This window comes from Syngnathoides biaculeatus, chromosome 8 (assembly GCF_019802595.1).
Source record: "Syngnathoides biaculeatus isolate LvHL_M chromosome 8, ASM1980259v1, whole genome shotgun sequence".
Taxonomy (NCBI): Eukaryota; Metazoa; Chordata; class Actinopteri; order Syngnathiformes; family Syngnathidae; genus Syngnathoides; species Syngnathoides biaculeatus.
The window spans coordinates 20,643,892-20,663,900 of record NC_084647.1 but is presented as its reverse complement, the minus strand read 5'-3'; the positions used below and the strand labels follow the sequence as shown (position 1 = coordinate 20,663,900).

The window sequence follows — 20,009 nt, the reverse complement described above, 5'->3', positions numbered from 1 at the left end:
GCACCTTGTTACGGGATGGCACAATAAACTTGTGTTCGCCATATGTGCCAATCAAAGTCAGTGGCGTGTGTGTGTGCGTCAGGTGGGCGTGTCCCTCAGCAGGTGGGCCACTTTGATGCCCGGCTTGTTACCGCGGCGACACGCCGGGCCTCTCCTTTTCCAATTAGCCCCCGGGTGGGGTTGGGGGGACGGCGTAGACGGACAAACGTTTGCCCGCGTCCGGCAGCGGAACGAGGGATTAACCAGCGGACCAGCTGCTAGCCTTGAGCGGGCACCGGACCTCAGGGGGGCGGAGAGCGGGCAGGGCCTCGTCTGCCCATCTGCGGACACCAAGGTCAACCATTTCCCACAGATTTCAAGGGAGTTCTTGCAAAAGTTCTTGCCAGAAGTCCAAAAGTAACCTCTAGTGCAAGCGCGACATTTTCGTCACCAAAAGAGAACGCCAGGAACATGAGACGGTTTTCTTCGGCTGGAACTGAGGCTTAGGACCAGTTCTATATAGCAATGGGTCTTAGCACAAATGCTTCAGGGTTCTGCTCAATAGCTGAAAAAAAAAAAAAAAAGGCAGGATAAGCCTACTAGAAAAGCTGAAATTGTATTTGCCGTTAATTACAAGCATTTGATATGATGGCAGCAGTGCAACCCCAATATCGCACCAAGTTTGTTTTTCGCTGGAGTTGTCGGGGTCCCAGGTTCTCCGGGAGGGGGTCCTCTGCATGGGGAGGTGTCAGATGATGTGTCTGGGGCAGGTGTTTACGATGCCTCCCGGATGCACGATCCACTGGAAGGATGTCCCAGGGAAGATTCAGGTCTCGGGATCCCACCACCGAGCCAAGAACTGGACCAAGTGACTGCAGAAGCCTGGTACACACACGAGGATTTTTCAAAATTTGACAGTTTTCAATCTGTTCCAGACCGTACACGAATAAAATCATTTTAAAAACTCAAGGGCACCCCGCTACACACACATTCTGTTCCACCACCAATCCAGAATCTGGGATTGAAGCGCTACTGAAGCCATGCTTAGTATAACTGATGTGATGCCATACAAGACCTGGAGCAAATCATCGGCCCAGACTCAAATCGGAGGGTCCAAAATGCCACATACGTCACTTGTGGGACTAGAGGTGGTCCACGCGGTGGTCTAACTCTCGGGTTGTGAGCGCAGATGCTAAATCCGGCCCGCCCCGCCTCCCGTTCCCGATCCCCGCCGGGACCCTAACGAGGGCGGGACGGCCGGCGGGAACCGTCGGACGCCAGCGGCGGCCGCCCGGTCCGACGGCCGCCAGCAGAAGGCCCGTCGTCTTCACTAAGACGTTAGCTGCATCAGAACATATGACGCCCTCCTTAAAGTTATAAAGAAGTGACAACTTCATCTGTCAGTCACACTCGTGACACGCAAAGAAACCATCAGAGACCAGTCGCGCTTCAGCAAACCTAACGTACTAGTAGAAATGCGTGGACTTCAAAGAGATGAACGTCCATGCTTGTTTTGGACGCATCAGAGGCGATTCAAGGCAACCATTTCAGGGTGTACCGCGATTAATCAAAACCCCGTATTTCTGTCAAGACGAGAAGCAACTAAAACGACACTTTTGAGTTTTTTTTGACCCCGATTGACGCATTTGTGCGAGTGTCGAGAAATGTTTTGTGAAATTCAGGCAAAATAGATGTTAATTAACCTTATGTTCGTTTTTGTTTTTTTTTTTTTTTACACAAAAAATGTTTGTCTTTTCCCAGGTGACCACTTTAATGAATTCTGCAAGAAAAACTGCAAACTATCAGGTAGTGTGTGAGCGTGTTAACCCGGCTGGTTAATCTAAAGTGTGTGCCTTGCCCCCCCGTAGAGATGAACTAAAAACAAGCTGGAGCGTTTGACTTGCGCACAGCAGGTCACGGCACACTTAAATTAACACCCCACCCCTCAAAAACGAGCAAAAAAGTGAAAATATACACTGGGTACACGCACACTTTGTTTTGTGTTGCGTGCGACCACAGGAAAGTGCTGATTAGCCGCGAGCTTGTTGCCGCTAATCTCAGCCCCCGCTTTTTGGTCCGCAATGATAGCCCGCTGAGGGGCGGGGGCGCAATTAAAGGCCTCGGACAAAGAGCAAGCGAGGCAACACCCCCGAGCGGGCTCCAAAGAAGCCCCCTCTGAGGGAAAACTTTGGTGCTGTCTTGCAAATACTTTTGTGTGGCTGGAGTGACCACCGATCGTTCGCACTGAAGCACTGAGTCAAACGGATCTTCTTTTTCATCGAGTATGTGATTGGCCTCTCGGGCTGCCGCTGACATTTGACATTGATGGACTTGACCCCACCCCCCACCCCCCTTTCTGCAAACTGTAACTTATTTTCAGAAATGATCACATAATTCAACATTCACTTGCTTGTTTGATTTCACACTTGACGGGCGGGCTCATCACCACCATCTGTTTTATTTGTGTTATCGCCACACTCCTGTCTAAAATCACTCGTCACAAATCATCTTCCTGCATTGAAATTAATGGAAATGCCATTAATACGTTACAGCCCTGCCCCCCCCCCCCAAATATTTTTGTAATGCATTTTTAGAGTAAAATCACACTCTATAACAACATTTAGTAGTGACATAAATAAATCAAACGTCAAGACTTGAGCAATTTTCGTCAGACTTTTTACTTGCCTTGAATGGACATTGTGCTGCTCCTCCTGGTGCGTCCACCTTGGCCACCTGTGGGCAGACATCCCTAGACTGTAGATTCTTCATTGCGCCGCACTTTCTTCGCAGAAGCTCAAGCATCCACGCCTGTGAGTGCAGCTATGTTATCTGTCTATGTGTTGCGGCACCGTTCGTGTTCGGAAACACTGCAATTGATTAGCTCCCGTCTATGGGAGTCACCATTGTGTGTTAGCATTAAGCTAGCGGATACTACATGGTCATCCATCCATTTTCTTCACCGCTTATGCTCACGAGGGTCCCAGAGAGTGCTGGAGCCTATCCCAGCTGTTAACGGGCAGGAGTCGAACTGAGTCGAGTTGAACTGGTTGCCAACCAATCGCAGGGCACATAGAGACAAATAGCCGCACTCACAATCACACCTAGGGGCAATTTAGAGTCTCCAATCAATGCATGTTTTTGGAACGTGGGTGGAAATCGGTGTGCCCGGAGAAAACTCACGCAGGCATGGGGTGAACATGCAAACTCCACACAGGTGGGGGCAGGATTTGAACCCGGGCCTTCAGAACTGTGAGGCCAATGCTCTCACCGGTTGCTTCGTGGTGCAAATGATCAGAATGTGTAAAATGTGCTCCTTTCTGCGCTATCAGGAAATCAATCCGAAGGCCCGACTGTATTGCCAGGTGAAATCGTGCCGCTAATCCCAGCATTGAGGCGGTTGAGGGACGTTCACCGTGAATGCTTCTCACTTGCAACCCGAGTTTCGACGTCCTTTTCTCCCGGGCTACCCCGCCCTCATTCCTCCGAAGAATCGTGGTCTCGTTACATTTGTCCACAAACATTATATGGGGACCATTATTTCCACCGCGCGCAACCGAGTAATGACACGTTACTGAGACCGGCTCGGGTGTCGCCCGGCGGCGTGCCGGGTGACATCGGCGGCCTACGAGTCCTCCGATTGGCTGCTCGAGCGAGGCCGCTGCCGGCGCGTGCCAAGCGTCTGAAAGGAGACGCAAGGCCACAGACTGGATGAAGCGAGTGCATTGTTACTTTGAAATCCCCGAGTGGGTAAAATATGACCGACGCCAATAAAACGTTGCCCACGTGAATCGCTTTTAGTTTCATGGCTGTGTGAACATGCAGTACCGATGCCATTTGTGGGGAATCAAACATCCGAAAATAAAACAATAGTATTTGTGTACATGGAGTACAAAAGTTAAAAACAAGACTCAAAAGAACCAAATGCACTGCTTTTAGATTTGGGAAGAAAATGTTGATCATTGTTTACCAAGCATGCAATTGCAAATGTCTTATTTTGATGAAACAAAAACGCCATGAGTCCACTTTATTTTCATGAATCAAATTATTTACTGCTTTATCTTTACTATAGAAAATACAGTGACTGAAATTTACTGTTGGAAGAAATTGTGAAGATTTGGACATTTAAGTTCAACAAGTAATTAATCGATTATAAACAAATAATTCTGAATTGTTTCACCTGATAGTTGATTAAATACGTACACGGGATTTGGCGGAGGGTAACTTGTATGTTGGGTAATTGCAGCTGATGTCCTCGTGGTGAGCCTTTGTTGAGAAAACATCTCTTGTGCTTTCTGGATCTTTCCAGTGTTGCGTCCCTCATCCCAGGAGACCTGAACCAACCCCGAGACTGGGCTTTGTCGTTGTCGTAGGACAACGACCACTCAAAGCATCTTAAGACTAAAATTTTCCTGCCCCCTTAATCAACCAAATAATACAAAAGATCTGAGCTTGATTTCTATCATCATCATCACGCCGAGCCCTTCCCTCAGCAACGGCTTGCTATCTGCTGCCCCACGGTGGCCCCAAGTACAAGAACCGAGGGTTCTCCCTGCGAGCCATATGCAACATTGAAAAGAGCTAGGTATGACTCGGGAGCCCTGGTCTGGAGGACTTAAAAAAAAAAAAAAAAAAAAAAAAAAAAAGTCATTACGAATTATTTCTTTTCCAATATCCTTGTATAGAACAAGTCCAATACATTGTCATGGTTGCTATTTGTCTATCTTAGTCTTCCCAGATGTTAACATGATCGCCATATTTTGTAGACTTGACCAGATTGTAGTATTATAAGAAGTGTCATGTATGTATGTATGCCTGACAGAAAGAGATCAGTTGGCTATGTTGTTGTTTTTTTTTTGTCTTGTTTTTATTAAGAAAAGCATCCTGGACCCAGAACAGAGTACACAAAGGTTCTCCATCATCAGCATTGCTTAATATTGAGTATGAGCCACGTGTTTCTCAGACCATTATGTGACACGCTCATCCTTTAGAAGACCGCAGATGACATATTTCAACTTCTGAAAACATCAACAGAGCGGATTGGGCTTCGTGGGGAGCATTTAAAAACAGGAACAGAGTAAGACCTCTCTTTTGTGTCCCACTGAACCAACCAACCAACAAACCAAACAAACAAACGAGAAAAAAAAAATGCAAAGAAAAGCAAAACCATCCTATAGCGGCATGCGGTTTCCCTCCACACTGATTTTCACGGCGTGTCCCGTCTTGGTGAGGCGGCGGATGTCTGCGAAGCGACGCATCTGCTTGTCCACCCGGGACATGCCTTTTTTCACGGGACCCTGCGGGGGAAACGCATCATCGGGCTTCAAACCTTCATTTTCCAACGCTGACGATGGCTGGCAAGCCTAATTGCCATTTACTTCCTCCTTCATCAACCCAAGATGACTTTTCTTTCCATAAAACACTTTACTAATACATTTACACAATGATGATCCATCTGCACTTGGCCTTCAAATAAAATGCTCAGATTTTGTTCAATCCAGTTTGATCAAGTTTTAATACCGCTTACTCACATGATTATGACCAGTAGGAAAAACAAGCTACAGAAGACTCCAATGTTCAACTTCTCTGAATGGCGAAGATGAAGATTCTGAAAGTGCTCACCCTGCTGGACTCCATCTCCACGTTCCATTTGGGTCGCACGACGTAGTCTTTGTTGGAGGGCATGGGGACTCGGGCCCTGGCGCAGAAACCCGGGTCGCCCGGTCGCAGTGCTCTGTGGACACGGGCGCAGGGCAACACAACCAGAAAAGTCAACATTTTCAAAAGTGCGTCATGCCAAGCCAATGTCTGCTACCGGTATTTGCGATAATATTGCACATAGTACATTGCCACCCTGGCTCGTTTCGGCCAAATGTCCACATGTGCTTATAGTATTACAAAATCAGAAATTGACATTTGCATTTGAATGCTGGATTTCCACACCATACGGCCACAGTTGTAATGATTCGTTATCTTTTGTAATAAGGAATTTATTCATTGTGTTGTGACTAAAAAGGCTTCACTTTGAGTGAAACATGAAGTATGTACAGTGTTATTATTTTGGAATGTATTGACCAAAATAAAATACTTTGGTCACAACTGCATGACACAATGTAATTACTGAGTACTAAAATACGAGTACGCGTACTGGGAGCGGGAAAAAATGATAATCGGGGCATCCGTGACACCAACAGAGCCGTCACCGCTTCCTGAAGGAGCATGTTACCACGGCAACAGGAGCAACAGATCACCCTGAAGTAACACTAGCAGTGGAATCTTACTTCTCTTCTCCAGTCAGCTGTTTCTCCAGGTCCCTACGGGGAGTCTGCCCTGCGGAACTGCACAGACAAAAGAGAAAGACGAGGTCAGCATGGACGGTGGTGTGATTATTGTCCATGGCGTGACGCGGCACCCAAACACGAAGCAGAACCTTGGGCGTTTGGACCTCCTTAATTTAGGGTGAGTGCCCACTTTTCGTGACATTCAATCAAAATTTCAGCTATATGATCAGTTTCGATTCTATTCGAAGTAAATGGTTTTGCGTGTTCATTTATCTATTTTGTTAGTTATTTATAGTTTATGTGGTTTTCTATATGTTCAATTTCAACTATAGCTATTCTCTATTAAAAGCACATTTCATACACAAGGTAACTCGATGTGCTTTACATAATTAAAAGCATTAAAATACACAAATAAATACATTTGAAAAAAGTACAATTAAAACAGCTTGTAGTGTGATAAATATGACTGAAAAGTGGAAGTACTCTCTGTTTTTAATCTGGATTTGAAAACACTCACACTTTGGGCTGACATCACCTCTGTTGGTAACTTCTTCAATTTTTTGCAGCATAATAGCTATATGATGCTTCACCATATCTGCTTTGGACTCCATTATTAGACCCGAGTTAGTTGATTTCAGAGCCCTACTGGGTTAGTATTCCATTTGCATTTCTTTCATGTATTCAGGACCTAAACCATTTAGTGATGTATAGACAGAACTTTAAAATCTATTATAGTCATACTTTTTGGAACAGATAAGTCTCAAACTGCATATAAATGATTACACAGACGCACGGCTGCCATTCTGCGCCTACAGCCTGGCCCATCCGACCACCACCAAACATCCCTTACAATAAAACTGAATGAATGCAGTTTTATTGTAAGGCCAAATGGGCTCAGCCCTACAGCTGTGTGATTGGTGGTGATCATGATGTCAGGATGCAAAGATATTAAAGGTGAAATGTTGAGGCAGATGTGCGGCCTATAAACAAGAAGTAAGCACTGGTAACTACCTTAATCGTCTGCGCTGAGGCATCTGCTGGTCCAGGTCCCGCTGCTGCCGCTCCTCTCGCGTCATTCCCTTGTAGTTGGATGTCAGGCCGAAGATGGGCCGTGACCACTCGTCTGCCGCGCACACAACAGGAATGGAGCTTGACGGCAAGAAAGAGCTGGAAGGAGGCGGCGGCACGGCGATGGCTTCTTACTGATGAGCTTGAGGGCTAGGTCTTTGTTGGATCGCGACTCTTTGGGGTGCTTGTACAGGAACATGACGGCGCGGCCGATGCCGCTGTGCTTCAGCGTCTCCTGACACACGCTCGGCAGCTGAGGAGCGAACACAAATCAAAGGATAAGGTAAAACGGGTGGGGGACTCCAGCTGTTGATTTGGTGACGATTACACGTTTACTCCGGCATACAGTACATTTATATATTATGATCACGGACAAGAAATCCATTCATTCACTTTTTTCTGCACATCTGAGGTTGGGTCGCTGTGGCAGCAACTGAAACAAGGAAGTCCAGACCCCAGCCACTTCATTCAGGTCTTCCGTCCCAAGGGTCTCCTCCTGGTGGGATGTGCCCGAAACAACTGATTAGGGAAACCTCCAGGAGGCCTCTGAATCAGATGCCCGAGCAACCTCATCTGGCTTTTCTCAATGTGGAAGAATAATGGCTCAAATCAGAGCCCCCTCGCAATGACCGAGCTTCTCACCAGTCCTCAAAGGGATTTTTGGCCGCTGGCATCTTGTCCTTTAGACGAGTAAATAGAGAGCCTCACCTTCCGGCTTAGCTCCTTCTTCACCACCAAGGACTGATACAAAGTCCGCATCACTGGAGACTGCAGATCCGCCTGTCAATCTCCTGCTCGATTCTTCCCTAAATGTATATTCTTGTAAATACTATGAAAACTCAATTGAACAGACTAAGCGGGGATGCGAGGAGGTCATCTGTTTTCACCAATTGTCCCTTATATCAAACCATTTTTTTTCATAGCCTAAATACAACCATCTATCCATCTTCTACCGCTTCTCTGGGTCCAGTTGCAGGGGCAGTAGCTTTAACAAGGACGGCCAGACTTCGCTTTCCCCAGCCACTTCCATCCAACTCTTCCGGAGGGATACTGAGCCCTGCCAAGATGAGGTGGCTGGGGTATCTGATTCAGATATGTCCCAGACGTCTCCCTGGCGAGGTGTTCCGGGCACGACCCAGGGCCACGGTGGAGAGACTAAATATAACCATACAATACAAAATTGTTTAATTTTTTTGGGCGGTCTTAAACACACGACACGGCCCAACATCTATCCATTTTCTTAGCCACCTAACCTCGCAAGGGTCGCAGGGACTGCTGGAGCCTATCCCAGCTGTCAATGGGCAGGAGGTGGAGTACACCCTGAACTGGTTGCCAGTCAATTGCAGGCCACATAGAGACAAACAGCCACACTCACAATCACACCTAGGGGCAATTTAGAGTGTCCAATTTATTTTGCATGTTTTGGCGACGTAGGAGGAAACCGGAGTCTCCGAAGAAAACCCACACAGGAACGGGGAAAATATGCAAACTCCACAAAGGGAGAGAGGCCCGGGATTGAACCCAGGACCTAAGAACTGTGAGGGCAACGCTTTCCAGCTGATCGACCGTGCCGCCACAGTCAAACATTTTATTTATTTTAGTAAAGATATTAAAAAAAGCTTAAAAATGTTTGGAAAGTTTTAAAGTTCATCCAAAACTGATCCAAACTCTTCCGTCCTCGGGGACATATGCAAATTACTCATGCACTGGCTCAAACAGGTCCTTTGTTTACATGCAAGATCAGTTAAAATGCGGTTCCGCCACAGTCCTAACAAGCTTCTAAGCTTCTGGACGATCAGACTGCGTATGATGAAACGTCGGCTGCCTGACGCAGAACCTGAGGCTGGCGATGTACTCACTTCCTGGAGGATCCTGAGCAGCTCCTCTCGGATGCGAAGCGCTGGGAGCGATTTGTCGGGAAGCGGGCTGATCCACTCCTTGATGGCCGACATGACGCCGCTGTCGATGAACGTTTCCTTCAGGTCCTGCCTGAGGAGTGAAAGACAACTTTGGGTTTGGAGCGGGTAGCAAATTGATAAGCTTGTAGTTTGAACTACTGTACCTCTGTAATGATGACACTTCAGAGCGAAAATTGTAATTACTAAATTAAAAACCTTTGAGACTTTCTTCACTGTTTCTTAATGTTGGAATTTTGTATTTGTCCACTCCAATCAACAAATTATACATATTGAAAAAAAAAAAAAAACAAAAAAACAAGAGTATGTAGTGCACAGTTAGATTTTTTCAACTGAACTATATAAATTAAGCTTTAGACACCAATCACTTGAGATGTAGGCTACATGAACAGTCACTCTAAATACATATACATAAAGAAGAAAAATCATACTTTTTCAGGTGCATGACCACTTGAGGCAGCAGAGTCAGCTTCTTCAGCGCTGGTTTCTTGGCACTGTTCAGTGTTCGGTCCTCCTGGAACACGAGCGACACAACCCAGTTGGGCCTATCCAGCAGAAGCAGTTTGGAGTTATTTTTACATTTTTGCATTCGCCAGTCAGACCTCGGCGGCCTCGTTCATCTTGGTGACCATGGCGCTAACCACGTCGTCGGCGTCGCTGATAAACGTTCCGCCGTCTCGGTGGCGCCGCCGCTTGCCGCTCATGGCCTTCTTGCGAGCCAGCATGATGTCGAAGTCGGACATGAAGCTGGTGCTGGACACGCAAGTGGCAAAAAGACAAGTAAGAGCGATAAAATTCCTCCTTGTTTTGCAGAAGGGCTCTCCAAAGCTTTTCCGCACAGGGGAACATGCACGTTTGACAAAAAAAAAAAAAAAATAAATAATAAAAAATTCTATCATTCATTTGTATGACATTATTGGTAATATATAATGCAGTGTGTTATTGTGCAAAGTTTTAAATTCTACTTGTAAGCTTTCAATGTGGGCCGCTTTGAACTATTATTAGAATGGCACATTGTGCCAGGTGTTCGCATGCGACTCACTCTTGGCCCCTACGGTGAACGCCCTCGTCAGAGTCCGAGTCGTCCATTTCCTGCTGCTTCTCCTTGGCCTTCTCCTTTTCGCCCTCCAGGTCCTCCTGGTTGAAGCCCTGCGCACACAAACGCGGACAGAGAATTAGCACTTAGCATCTGCTGATTGCTGTAAATGTCGGCGGCTATCCCAGCGTGTGTGCTCACACTAAAAATAGGGGGTGACAGACAGCCCATTTAAAAGTAGCAAAACCACTAACTTTTGACTAAAATAATGAAAATATATTCCTGTATCTGTACTTTTATCCTGATGCTAACAAAACATATCTTCCTTCAACAAAGGTGTGATTTTTTTTTTTTTTTGCACGATGCTGTGAAAAAAGATGATTTTTCCCCCCACAATAAATAAATAATACTAGCCCTGGCCTTAAGGCTTTTGCACCACGAAGTATGTCCCATCAAGGGCATACATCATTGTATGAAATATATCATTGCAGAGATCACATGGCGAATGCAATCTTCTCTGCTCCATTCACCACACTTAGAAGATGTTCGAATTATTCAGAAGCATGAAAACATTCAAAACAGTTTGTCGGTACACCCCCACGTCAGACCTCACACCTAACATCACTTCCACATTGTGCTCACCGTGAACTCCTCCTCATCCTCGTCTCCAGACTCCCCAAAGATGTCTGCGATCATTTTCCTTTAGGACACACAAGAATCAGATGAGAGATATCTGTCTTAAGTGTACAAATTACAATTAATTCACTTGTAGCCAAATAACCAAAGGTCATTGAATAACTTTGTGCAATCAAACACATTTTCCAAACAAAAATGTTGAATATAGCCAGTTTTGTATATTTTGTACTTTTTAATCACTCACAAAGATGGAGGAGGCGGCCTCTTTACATGCAGCGTTTTCAACACATTTACTGGTTTTTACAGGGAAGTATCTGTGATCTGAATTGACTTGTTTGGAGGGTTGCCCCCCCGCCCTCCACATACATTTTTCCACTTGGAGTAGCATCCTCCTCTCTTACACTGTCACGTTGTAGACATTAAATGTGTGTAGCTTTAAAAGGTGTGGCCTGGCCGGGTGAGTGACATGGGATTGAGTCAATGAGATGGTCGAGTTGGCTGTTAACGGGCTAACTGGTCACTGCGAAGCTTTGAGGCAGAGCTTTAATGTTTTTTTTTTTAATGTAACTGGATTATAGGAGGTCTTCCAATACTGGTTGCACAGCGGAACACAGTGGCAAACTCACTCCTCCTGGTTGTCGTCGTCGTCGCTGTCGCTCCCAAAGAGCGCTTTCTCGTCTTTGTCCTCGGCCACGGACCGGGCGCGCCCGCCGTCGTCGTCGTCGCTGCCGCTGTCCGAGCCGAGCTCTCGGAGCTTGGCCGCCATGCTCTTGTCGATCCCGCCCGACTCGGCGTCACTGTCCGAGTCGTCGTCGGAAACCGCACGACTCCTCTTGACGGCTGCGGACACGACCGTGGAAAACTTTGGTGCTCGAGGCCCACTTTTGGTTTTTCAAACAAACAAAATAAGATTAACTACTACAAAGTATGAAAAAGTGTTTTTTTTTTTTTTTTTTACCATGTCAAAGAGTTTATTTTAATATTAAAACAATTGATTTTCATTCATCACATTAAAATTGAGGAAAAAATACTTGAATCAACAAACTATTAAAATTAATATAAAAGTTAAATGTAGACATGCAACAATTAAATTAATCAGGAACTAATCAGTTATCAAATAAATCAACAACTACATTGAAAATGGATAATTTGTTAAATGTGCCCAAATCCTCTCTGTTTGATAAGCATGCTTCACGCATATTTCTCTTTCATGAGTTGCTCACATTACCCATTGATTTCATGGGAGGAATACATTTTAAAAAGCCTCACCCGGTTTGGCCGCCTCCTGGTCTTCGTCGCTGTCTGAGACGACGGCTTTCTTCCTCTTCACTGCAACGCGAACATGCAAGCCTTCATCAATGATTGAGCAGCATGCAGTGACACGTCGCTCCCTTCGATCGGGACGTCAGCTGTCACTTGTATTTTTCCGCATATGAAATGCTGAAACCTCGGGGAGGTCCCAAGTGCGTCGACTTGATTACCTGGCAGCTCGTCGTCATCGTCACTGTTGTCTGAGTTTTTCGGCGCCTCTTGTGCGTCTCTGTCACTTCCTGGAACATCGTCGGCATCCTTCCTCCCCTCGCCGTGGTCGTCCTCGCTGTCTGACCGCACGACAGCCTTCCGCTCGCCTACCGGCCGCTCGTCGCTCCCCCGCAGCCGCGTGTCCGACTCGTCGCCGGAGTCGGGTGAGGCCGCCGCCTCGCGTCTGACCGGCGTCTCCGCGTCAGATTCGCTGTCAACGGGGGATTTGGCTTTGACGTCCTCGTTGTCAGAGTCGCTCCCTGCCGCCGCTCGGCCTCCGTCCTCCTCCCTCTCTGAGTCGCTCCCTCTACGCCGGGCGGAGGACGCCTCGGGCTCCTCATTGTTCGAGGCGGCGTGTTCGATTGGTGCCTCGTCCTCGTCCGCTGAGGCGCTCACCCTGTGTTTAGCCACCGAGTCATCGTCGTCACTGACGGCAGGCCTCGGAGGTTCCTCATCGGAGTCGCTCCGGCGAACGGCCGCTTCCGCCTCCGAGTCACTATCAGCGTCTCGTCTGGCGTCGTTGTCGGAGTCGCTGTCGTCTCGCCGTTTGTTGTAGGATGCGTACTCCTCGTTGCTGCCCTCATCCTGATGCCCCAAACGATGACATTGCGTCTTCGTTGAGCACAAATTCACAGATGACATAGCATGTACAACATCTCGATTTACTAACTACGTCCCCACCAAAACAATCTTGGTTTGTGCACACTTTCCCATGCATCCTTCACAGCCTTGTTTACGCTCACCATGGATAGGGCCACTGCATCCCATAATGCACGCGGTTATCAAAGTGTACAGTGTACAGAAAAGTCAAGGCGTAGCACAGTGATTAGCTAGCCATCATGCCATGCTGTTTCATCATCATAAAGTGTTCTAAATATTTCCATATTGCACTGTTATGTTCAACTACATCCAAATTGGCAAAAAAGCCAACTATAACTTTATTCTGTGACTAGAATGAATTGCATTTCACTCATTTCAATGGGAAACATTACCAATATTCATGAAAGGAGTGGCAGAATAGATCTTCTTTTCCTTTCCTTTTTCCTTTCGGCTTTTCCCGTTAGGAGTCGCCACAGTGTGTCATCTTTCTCCATCGTGCATCATCCTCTCTAACACCCACTGTCCTCATGTCCCCCCTCACAACATCCATCAACCTTTTCTTTAGTTTGATTACGTTTGTAAATCCAGGTTCCTCTGTACAAGACTTAAACAATATAAAATATTTTTTGAAAATATATGACTTTTATTGATTTACGTTCCAGGTGTGAAAGATTGTTTGTCTAGCTGTGCCCTGTGATTAGGGGGCGACCAGTTTGGGGTGCATCCTGCCTCTCACCCAGTCAGCTGGGATAGACACCAGCCCACCCGTGACCCACGCGAAGAGAAGTGATATGGAAAATAGATGGAGAATCAAAATTTTGTATGAAATGTATAACTCTTTCCAAGAATACCATCCATCCATTTTCTTTTGCCGCTTATCCTCACGAGGGTCGCGGGGAGCGCTGGAGCCTGTCCCAATCGCAGGCCACATGGAGACAAACAGCCGCACTCACAATCACACCTAGGGGCAATTTGGAGTGTCCAATAATGTTGCATGTTTTTCGGATGTGGGAGGAAACCAGAGTGCCTGGAGAAAACCCATGCAGGCATGGGGAGAACATGCAAACTCCACCCAGGCGTGTCCGGGAATGAACCCGGGACCTCAGAACTGTGAGGTCAACGCTTTACCAGCTGATCCACCGTGCCGTCACAAAGAATAACAAGTTTGTTTGTTTGTTTTTTCAATACGGTCAAGCGTCACCAATTTGCAAATCCTCATTTGAGAATTAATCTATTGGAGTTAGTTTTCTTGGCAAATAGCACACACAGAACTGGCAAAAACCCTCAACATTTGGCATCTATCCAGATTTATTTTGTGGTAACTGAGGTCACTTTTTTAGACGGGATCTTGTTGCCTGCTGCTAAGTGAAGTGATTGTGGCAAACAGGCTGACCTCAGAATGATGCTTGTTGCTGCTCATGTCCTCGCCGTCTGATGCCAGATGCTCATCCTGGACTGGAGTTCCGCCTCCGTCGTCTACGGATCAAAAAGACTTTTGACAAATTTTAGGGGAGATTGTCCCAAAAGTAATGTTTTATGATGATTTCATATTGTATGGTGTGCTGGTATAGGATTTAAGAGTACAGGAGTTCCTGGTATTGTACTTATTAGAGATCAGAGAGGCGGTCTTCCTTGCAGTTTTCACTTTTCTTTTTAATGGAGGGGCGGGGGGACTGACTTAACAAGGGCGAGGTAAAATGAAATAACATTGAGGTACAAGAGTTAATTGAGATTTAAAAATTCTGAGGTCACTGGGTGAGCTTATGTAGCAAAAAAAGACAAAAGTGTTTACCGGAGTGGCTCCCAGACATGAACTCGTCCTCCTCTCCGTCCATTTTTCAGACGAAGACGGCTAGAAGTTGAAACAACAAGCACACGCGACAACTCTTATCCTAGCCACACTTTATCAACGGAACTTGGACGAAAAGAAGACAGTTGGGCTTCCGCTACCATCGGGGTAGCCGCCGCTTGTTGTAGGAAAAAGGCGAGCCAAAATGGAGCTGGTCGATCATATGCGCGTGCGCAAAACTAACCGGCGCCTTATAATGACGAAACAAATAAGCAAACAAAATCCCCGAACTATAGGTATAAATACGCCAGCACAACAGATTCGGCCTGCTAACCGACGCACCTACGAGGCGGCCATCTTGAAAAGGTCGACGTTCCCCGAGAGGGCAATGCATGGACACACAACTAAGGTCGTAACTTTCTTATTCCTCAATTGATTATCCTAATGATGGATTACAGTGTTATCAATACCAAAATATTCGATATAAATTCCATATTTTAAGTAGCGTATCTTTAAATAAGTTTATATATATATATATATATATTTTTTTTGTACGTAAAACGAACTCACTGTTCCCTTGTCGTAATTGTGCTCCAATTTATGCGACTGGATGCAAGACAATGTACCGGCATCGTTGGTCTTTTCTTGGTTTACTGCCGCACACAAGCAGTGAATACGCTGACTTCGACCTTCCCAGCCTCGTGTCGCAGTCGGCACGTCGTATAAACAATCTACATCAGTGACTATTTTCCGTTTCCACCAAGTTTTGCGTCATGACGTCACAAAGGAGGAGAAGGTAACGTTTATGACGTCAGGGTTTCAGCACTCAAAACTGGATTGCCTGTCGAAAGATGTTTTTTTATGTCTACTGAAAAGCTAGCTCTTAACTCAGGGGAGAGAAACTGAGAAAGTTAGCAAAAAGGCTTTGTACAACGTGGTTAATTTCCTCAAAAGGAAGCTGATTTACCAATGCAAAACAGTATAACGAAATAATAATTAAAAAAAACTTTTTACACAAAGTAAAAGCAAAAAACAAACACCCCCCCCCCAAAAAAAAACCTGTCTCTCCAAGTACAGTCACCATGACCAAAATTAAAATACTGTAGCATGGTGGGTCTAAGGGTTCGTCAAAAATAATGTTCCGTTTCCAATAAAATGTTTATTTATAAATATAGTAAGCCACTATAAAAGTAACATTTGAAAGTTAACAGACGGAGGAAAACAATACTTCATTAAAAATTCAATTTAAATGTGCCACACAAAAGTCGAAAATACAAGACTGCCAAAAATAAAAATGTGCAAAGCTTCAATGCTGGTGTACTGCATTTCCACTTTACCTTTGGACTTGTCCCAGACGGTGTCGTCACATCTTTTTCCATGGGAGCCCAACTCCTGCATCTTCCTCTCTTCCTCACAACATCCATTATCCTTCTCTTTGGTCTTCCTCAGCACCCTTCTTCCATCAAAATGTGCTCTTTCGAAACTTGTCTCAAAAGCATCCAACTTTGTCTTAATTTCTAATCCTCTCTAACGTCAACATCTTCATTTCTGCCACCTCCAGCTCATCTTCCCGTGTACTGTACAAAAAATGTGAATACCTGTACAACTAAACTTTTCCTAGCCAATGATAATTTTGCAGACTATGAGAGGGAGCAGGCGAACCACTGTTGGTTCTTGTAGCACACTTCGAGAGTTGTTGTTCCTGACGTGCTGTGCTGTAATTTTCCAATTCAAATGACATTTGGAATGCGTTTTTAATGCATTTGCCAGTAAAGTAAGTGGAGACAAAGCGCTGTCAAGGTGGTTTGCCAAACGCCATTAAGTACCAACGAAGAAGTAGCTCAGTGACGTCAGTTAGGCGCGACTCGAACCGTGGCTTGGAAACGCGTGCTCGGTTACGCTCAACACGACCCGTCGTCGAAAGCACTCGCGACATGGGCGACAACAGCCGACCGTGCACCGTGTGGCTAGGCTCGGAAACCGGCATCCTGAAGGGCGTCAACGTCTCCCGCAGACAAGCCTTCAACTTCGGCCACAACTCGCAGCTGAGCCGCCAGCATGAGGTACGGGCGCTGTGCTGGGCCGACCCGGCCGAGAGCGAGCTGCTGGTCGCCGCCGTGGACGGAACCGTCAAGACGTTCAGCCTGGAGAAGGGAGCCTTCACCGACGCGCGACGCTGCGGCGACCCGGTCGAGGACGGCTGCTTCGTCGGTGTGTCCGTGCTGGATGATGGTGTGGCGGTGGTGACGTGCGCCGAGGGCGGCTTGCTTCGAGTCTGGAGGGACGAGAGCGGCGAGCCCTCCGCGGAGATCCGCGTGGGAAGCGACGTGGCCCGGATGAGGCAGAACCCGGGGCACAGGCACAAGGTGGCGACCGGCGGAAAGGAGAATTGTCTCAAGGTGTGGGACCTGGAGAAACCCGACAAGCCCGTGTTCACCGCCAGGAACCTGCGGGACGACTGGTTGGATCTACGGCGGCCGCACTGGGTCAGAGACATGGCCTTCATACCGGGATCCGACAAAGTGGTCACCTGCACGGGATACCACCAGGTGAGGGTCCTTTGAGAATTACACCGTTTTAATGTCACCCACTGGTCGTGTGACAGCGTTGGAACGCTGGGACTTCTGATCTTTAGGATCCGCAGCACCGTTCCTTAACATTGCAAGAGTTGGCAAAATGGCGTTAAACGAAATGTGTAAACTACTATGTGGTATCAATACGTCTTCTTCTCTCGGCTTGTCCCTTTCGGGGTCGCCACAGCGTGTCATCTCAGATGAACGCACATATGTTTGGCACAATTGTTTTTACTCCGGATGCCTTTCCTGACGCAACCCTTCTCAGGGAGTGGAGGCCCCAGTGGGATACGAACCCACAACCCCTGGTTTACCAAAGCAGTGCTCTAACCAGTGAGCTTAGGGGCCTCGTATCAATACGTCAAAAACAAAGTAATCCAGGTGAGTTGGTGCACACCGGAACCACGTCAAATTCAAAAACAGTTTTAAACATCACTCCTTTGCTGGTAAAGAAATACAGCGGTACTACTATTATAATACAATATGTTGAATTGGGATTTTTATGGGTTGCACCACTATCCGTGACAGCTTTGTTTTTTTTTTTTTTTTTTTAAATGTTATGGCCATAACAGACTGTTTTCGACCACGTGACTACACCCGGGGCACCTGGCTGTGTTGGATGGGTTCACTGTACTTGACGCCCCTTTCCACTCTAATGCATTTGCATATAGACCGCAGTTACACAAATGTTCGCACGACTGTTAAAAGTGATGATGGCTAAGAAGACTTTGGAAAGTTATCGGTGTTCTTTAGATGTTTCAAGAAACTGTTACGACAAGAAGTGTGTTTTGAACGACAATATCGACCCATATGCCTTGGAGAAACACAAATGGGGCACACAACTGTGGGCGTCGGTAACCTATCTAGACGTCGTCTTATCTACAGGCGCTTATACAGTGGACCGACTAAATAAATACAAAGGTCTGAAGGCCTACAACCAATTCATCAATGGCTGGGTTCATCATGCGGCGGTATCCATTGTAAGCACACTGCTCAGGTTAGTGTAGCGCACAATGCAATTTAAATATGTACCGTGTGATTATAGTCAGCCTTGTTACATTTTGTTGATTATACCAACGAAAGAGGTGTAGATTATTTTTGTTTTTGAGACAGACAGAAACAAGTCCCAAGTGGAGCCCACACCTTTTTCTCTACCTCTACCTTTTTAACTCAACTCATGGAACAGCTAGTGATGCGGTAACTCGTTTTTGCAAACTTATTATAATAAAACAGAAAATACAGATTTTGGAGACATGCATTGCATTCACACACAAGTATTGTGCTTGGCTGCTAGATCGGCTCTGCTAATATGAGTCAGCCACACTTGTCGCCGTTTGGTTGCTAACTGCTCCGTTTTCTTGCACTGGTTCTTGATCACAGCTGGCAGTTGAAAGAACGACTCTTTACAACACCCGTTTGAGCAACCAATAACATAGCAGTGCGCCCCCATTCATACGCCTTTCTGAAATAATTCCTGCTTAGTTACGTGTGAATTCACCAAACCAAGATGGCGCTCGTGTTCTAAATTGGCAGGTGTGTGACGTCAGTCGAAAACAGTCTATTGGACTAATTGTGCTGGTAGCATGCCAAACTCCTTTTGAAAAAATAGACTATTTTAAAATATACAACTCGGCTGTCACTGTTATTGTTCATTTTCATTCTTGTCAAAAATCATCCGTTCAATCCTCACCTTGTCGGCCAGGTCCACTTGTACGACCCCTCCACGCCCCAGCGTCGCCCCGTCCTGGAGGCCACCTTCGGCGAGTACCCGCTGACGGCGTTGTCTCTCCCTGCCACGGGGGGCTCAGTGGTGGTCGGCAACACGCACGGTCAGATCGCTGTGCTGGACTTAAGGAAAGGCCTGGTCCGGGGGTGTCTCAAGGGTCTGTCTGGGGGTGTGCGGAGCCTGCAGTGCCACGCCACGCAACCCGTGGTTGCATCCTGCGGCCTGGACCGCTTTCTGCGCATCCACAGCCTGGAGGACCGGCGGGTGCAGCATAAAGTGTACCTCAAATCCCGCCTCAACTGCCTGCTGCTCGCCAGCCGACACCTGGAGGAGGCCCAGGACGACCGGGGGGATGGCGGCCACGAGGTGAAGGAAGAGGACGACGTGGACGAGGTGTGGGACGCCATGGAGCGGGTGGAGGAGAGAGAGGAGAATCTCAAGAGGAAAACTGAGGATGAGGAGGAAGAAGAGATGAACCCCAAGAGGAAAGCAAAAGGAGCCGAAGAAGGAGAGAAAACGTCCAAAGAGGAACACAATTCCGACATGAAAGCACCAGCGGAGGAGATAAGCGAGATTCCGGAGAAGAAAATATCTGAGCATCAACAGGAGAATCCCAAGAAAACAACACCAGAGGTGGAAGAGGAACAACCGCTGAAGAGCACAAAGAAAAAGAAGAAAAGGAAAGCTCAAGCCTGAGAGGCGTCCGGGTTTAGTCAGTGTGTGGGACTTTCCACGTTTGAGCTCCTGGGAGTCAGAGAGTGATGACACGGACGAGTGATTGCTCGGAGGGATTTGCATAGTTTTGTCATTTTACCGCATCGATTAAAATGTCACTTTGTCATTGGATACATTTGCAATAAACATGAACAGGAAAATATAATGGTTGT

The 20,009-nt window shown here is 46.7% G+C and overlaps 2 protein-coding genes across 9 annotated transcripts; one reads left to right on the top strand and one right to left on the bottom strand.

The window, feature by feature from the left end:
* Window positions 1-5,003: 5,003 nt before the first annotated feature.
* On the bottom strand, window positions 5,004-16,529 carry LOC133504398 (protein IWS1 homolog). Of its 8 annotated transcripts, none has more exons than XM_061826588.1 (16): window positions 16,161-16,291; window positions 14,827-14,886; window positions 14,428-14,510; window positions 12,395-13,046; window positions 12,183-12,242; window positions 11,540-11,753; window positions 10,920-10,977; window positions 10,284-10,390; window positions 9,844-9,994; window positions 9,673-9,755; window positions 9,185-9,314; window positions 7,461-7,578; window positions 7,269-7,380; window positions 6,258-6,314; window positions 5,599-5,710; window positions 5,004-5,273 (listed from the first exon to the last, which is right to left on the bottom strand). In XM_061826588.1, exons 2-16 carry the CDS (start codon window positions 14,867-14,869, stop codon window positions 5,148-5,150), a joined length of 2,106 nt encoding a protein of 701 aa, XP_061682572.1. In that variant the 5' UTR covers window positions 14,870-14,886; window positions 16,161-16,291; the 3' UTR covers window positions 5,004-5,147. The 8 variants fall into 8 exon arrangements, with proteins under 8 accessions (XP_061682572.1, XP_061682573.1, XP_061682571.1 ...); XM_061826589.1 differs by lacking the exon at window positions 16,161-16,291 and adding an exon at window positions 15,394-16,123; XM_061826587.1 differs by lacking the exon at window positions 16,161-16,291 and adding an exon at window positions 15,450-16,123.
* Window positions 16,530-16,607: 78 nt separating this feature from the next.
* On the top strand, window positions 16,608-20,003 carry wdr74 (WD repeat domain 74). The gene is made up of 2 exons (XM_061826595.1): window positions 16,608-17,372; window positions 19,099-20,003. Exons 1-2 carry the CDS (start codon window positions 16,758-16,760, stop codon window positions 19,816-19,818), a joined length of 1,335 nt encoding a protein of 444 aa, XP_061682579.1. The 5' UTR covers window positions 16,608-16,757; the 3' UTR covers window positions 19,819-20,003.
* Window positions 20,004-20,009: the final 6 nt, after the last annotated feature.

Coding starts and splice junctions, on each gene's coding strand:
- LOC133504398 (XM_061826586.1), bottom strand. CDS start 16,221: ATGCAGGAGTTGGGCTCCCATGGAAAAAGATGTGACGACACCGTCTGG. Junction 9,315..9,672: donor GTGGTCATGCACCTGAAAAA/GTATGATTTTTC, acceptor TTCACTCCTCAG/GCAGGACCTGAAGGAAACGT. Junction 6,315..7,268: donor CCTCAGCGCAGACGATTAAG/GTAGTTACCAGT, acceptor TTGTCTGTGCAG/TTCCGCAGGGCAGACTCCCC.
- wdr74 (XM_061826595.1), top strand. CDS start 16,758: ATGGGCGACAACAGCCGACCGTGCACCGTGTGGCTAGGCTCGGAAACC. Junction 17,373..19,098: donor CCTGCACGGGATACCACCAG/GTGAGGGTCCTT, acceptor CTTGTCGGCCAG/GTCCACTTGTACGACCCCTC.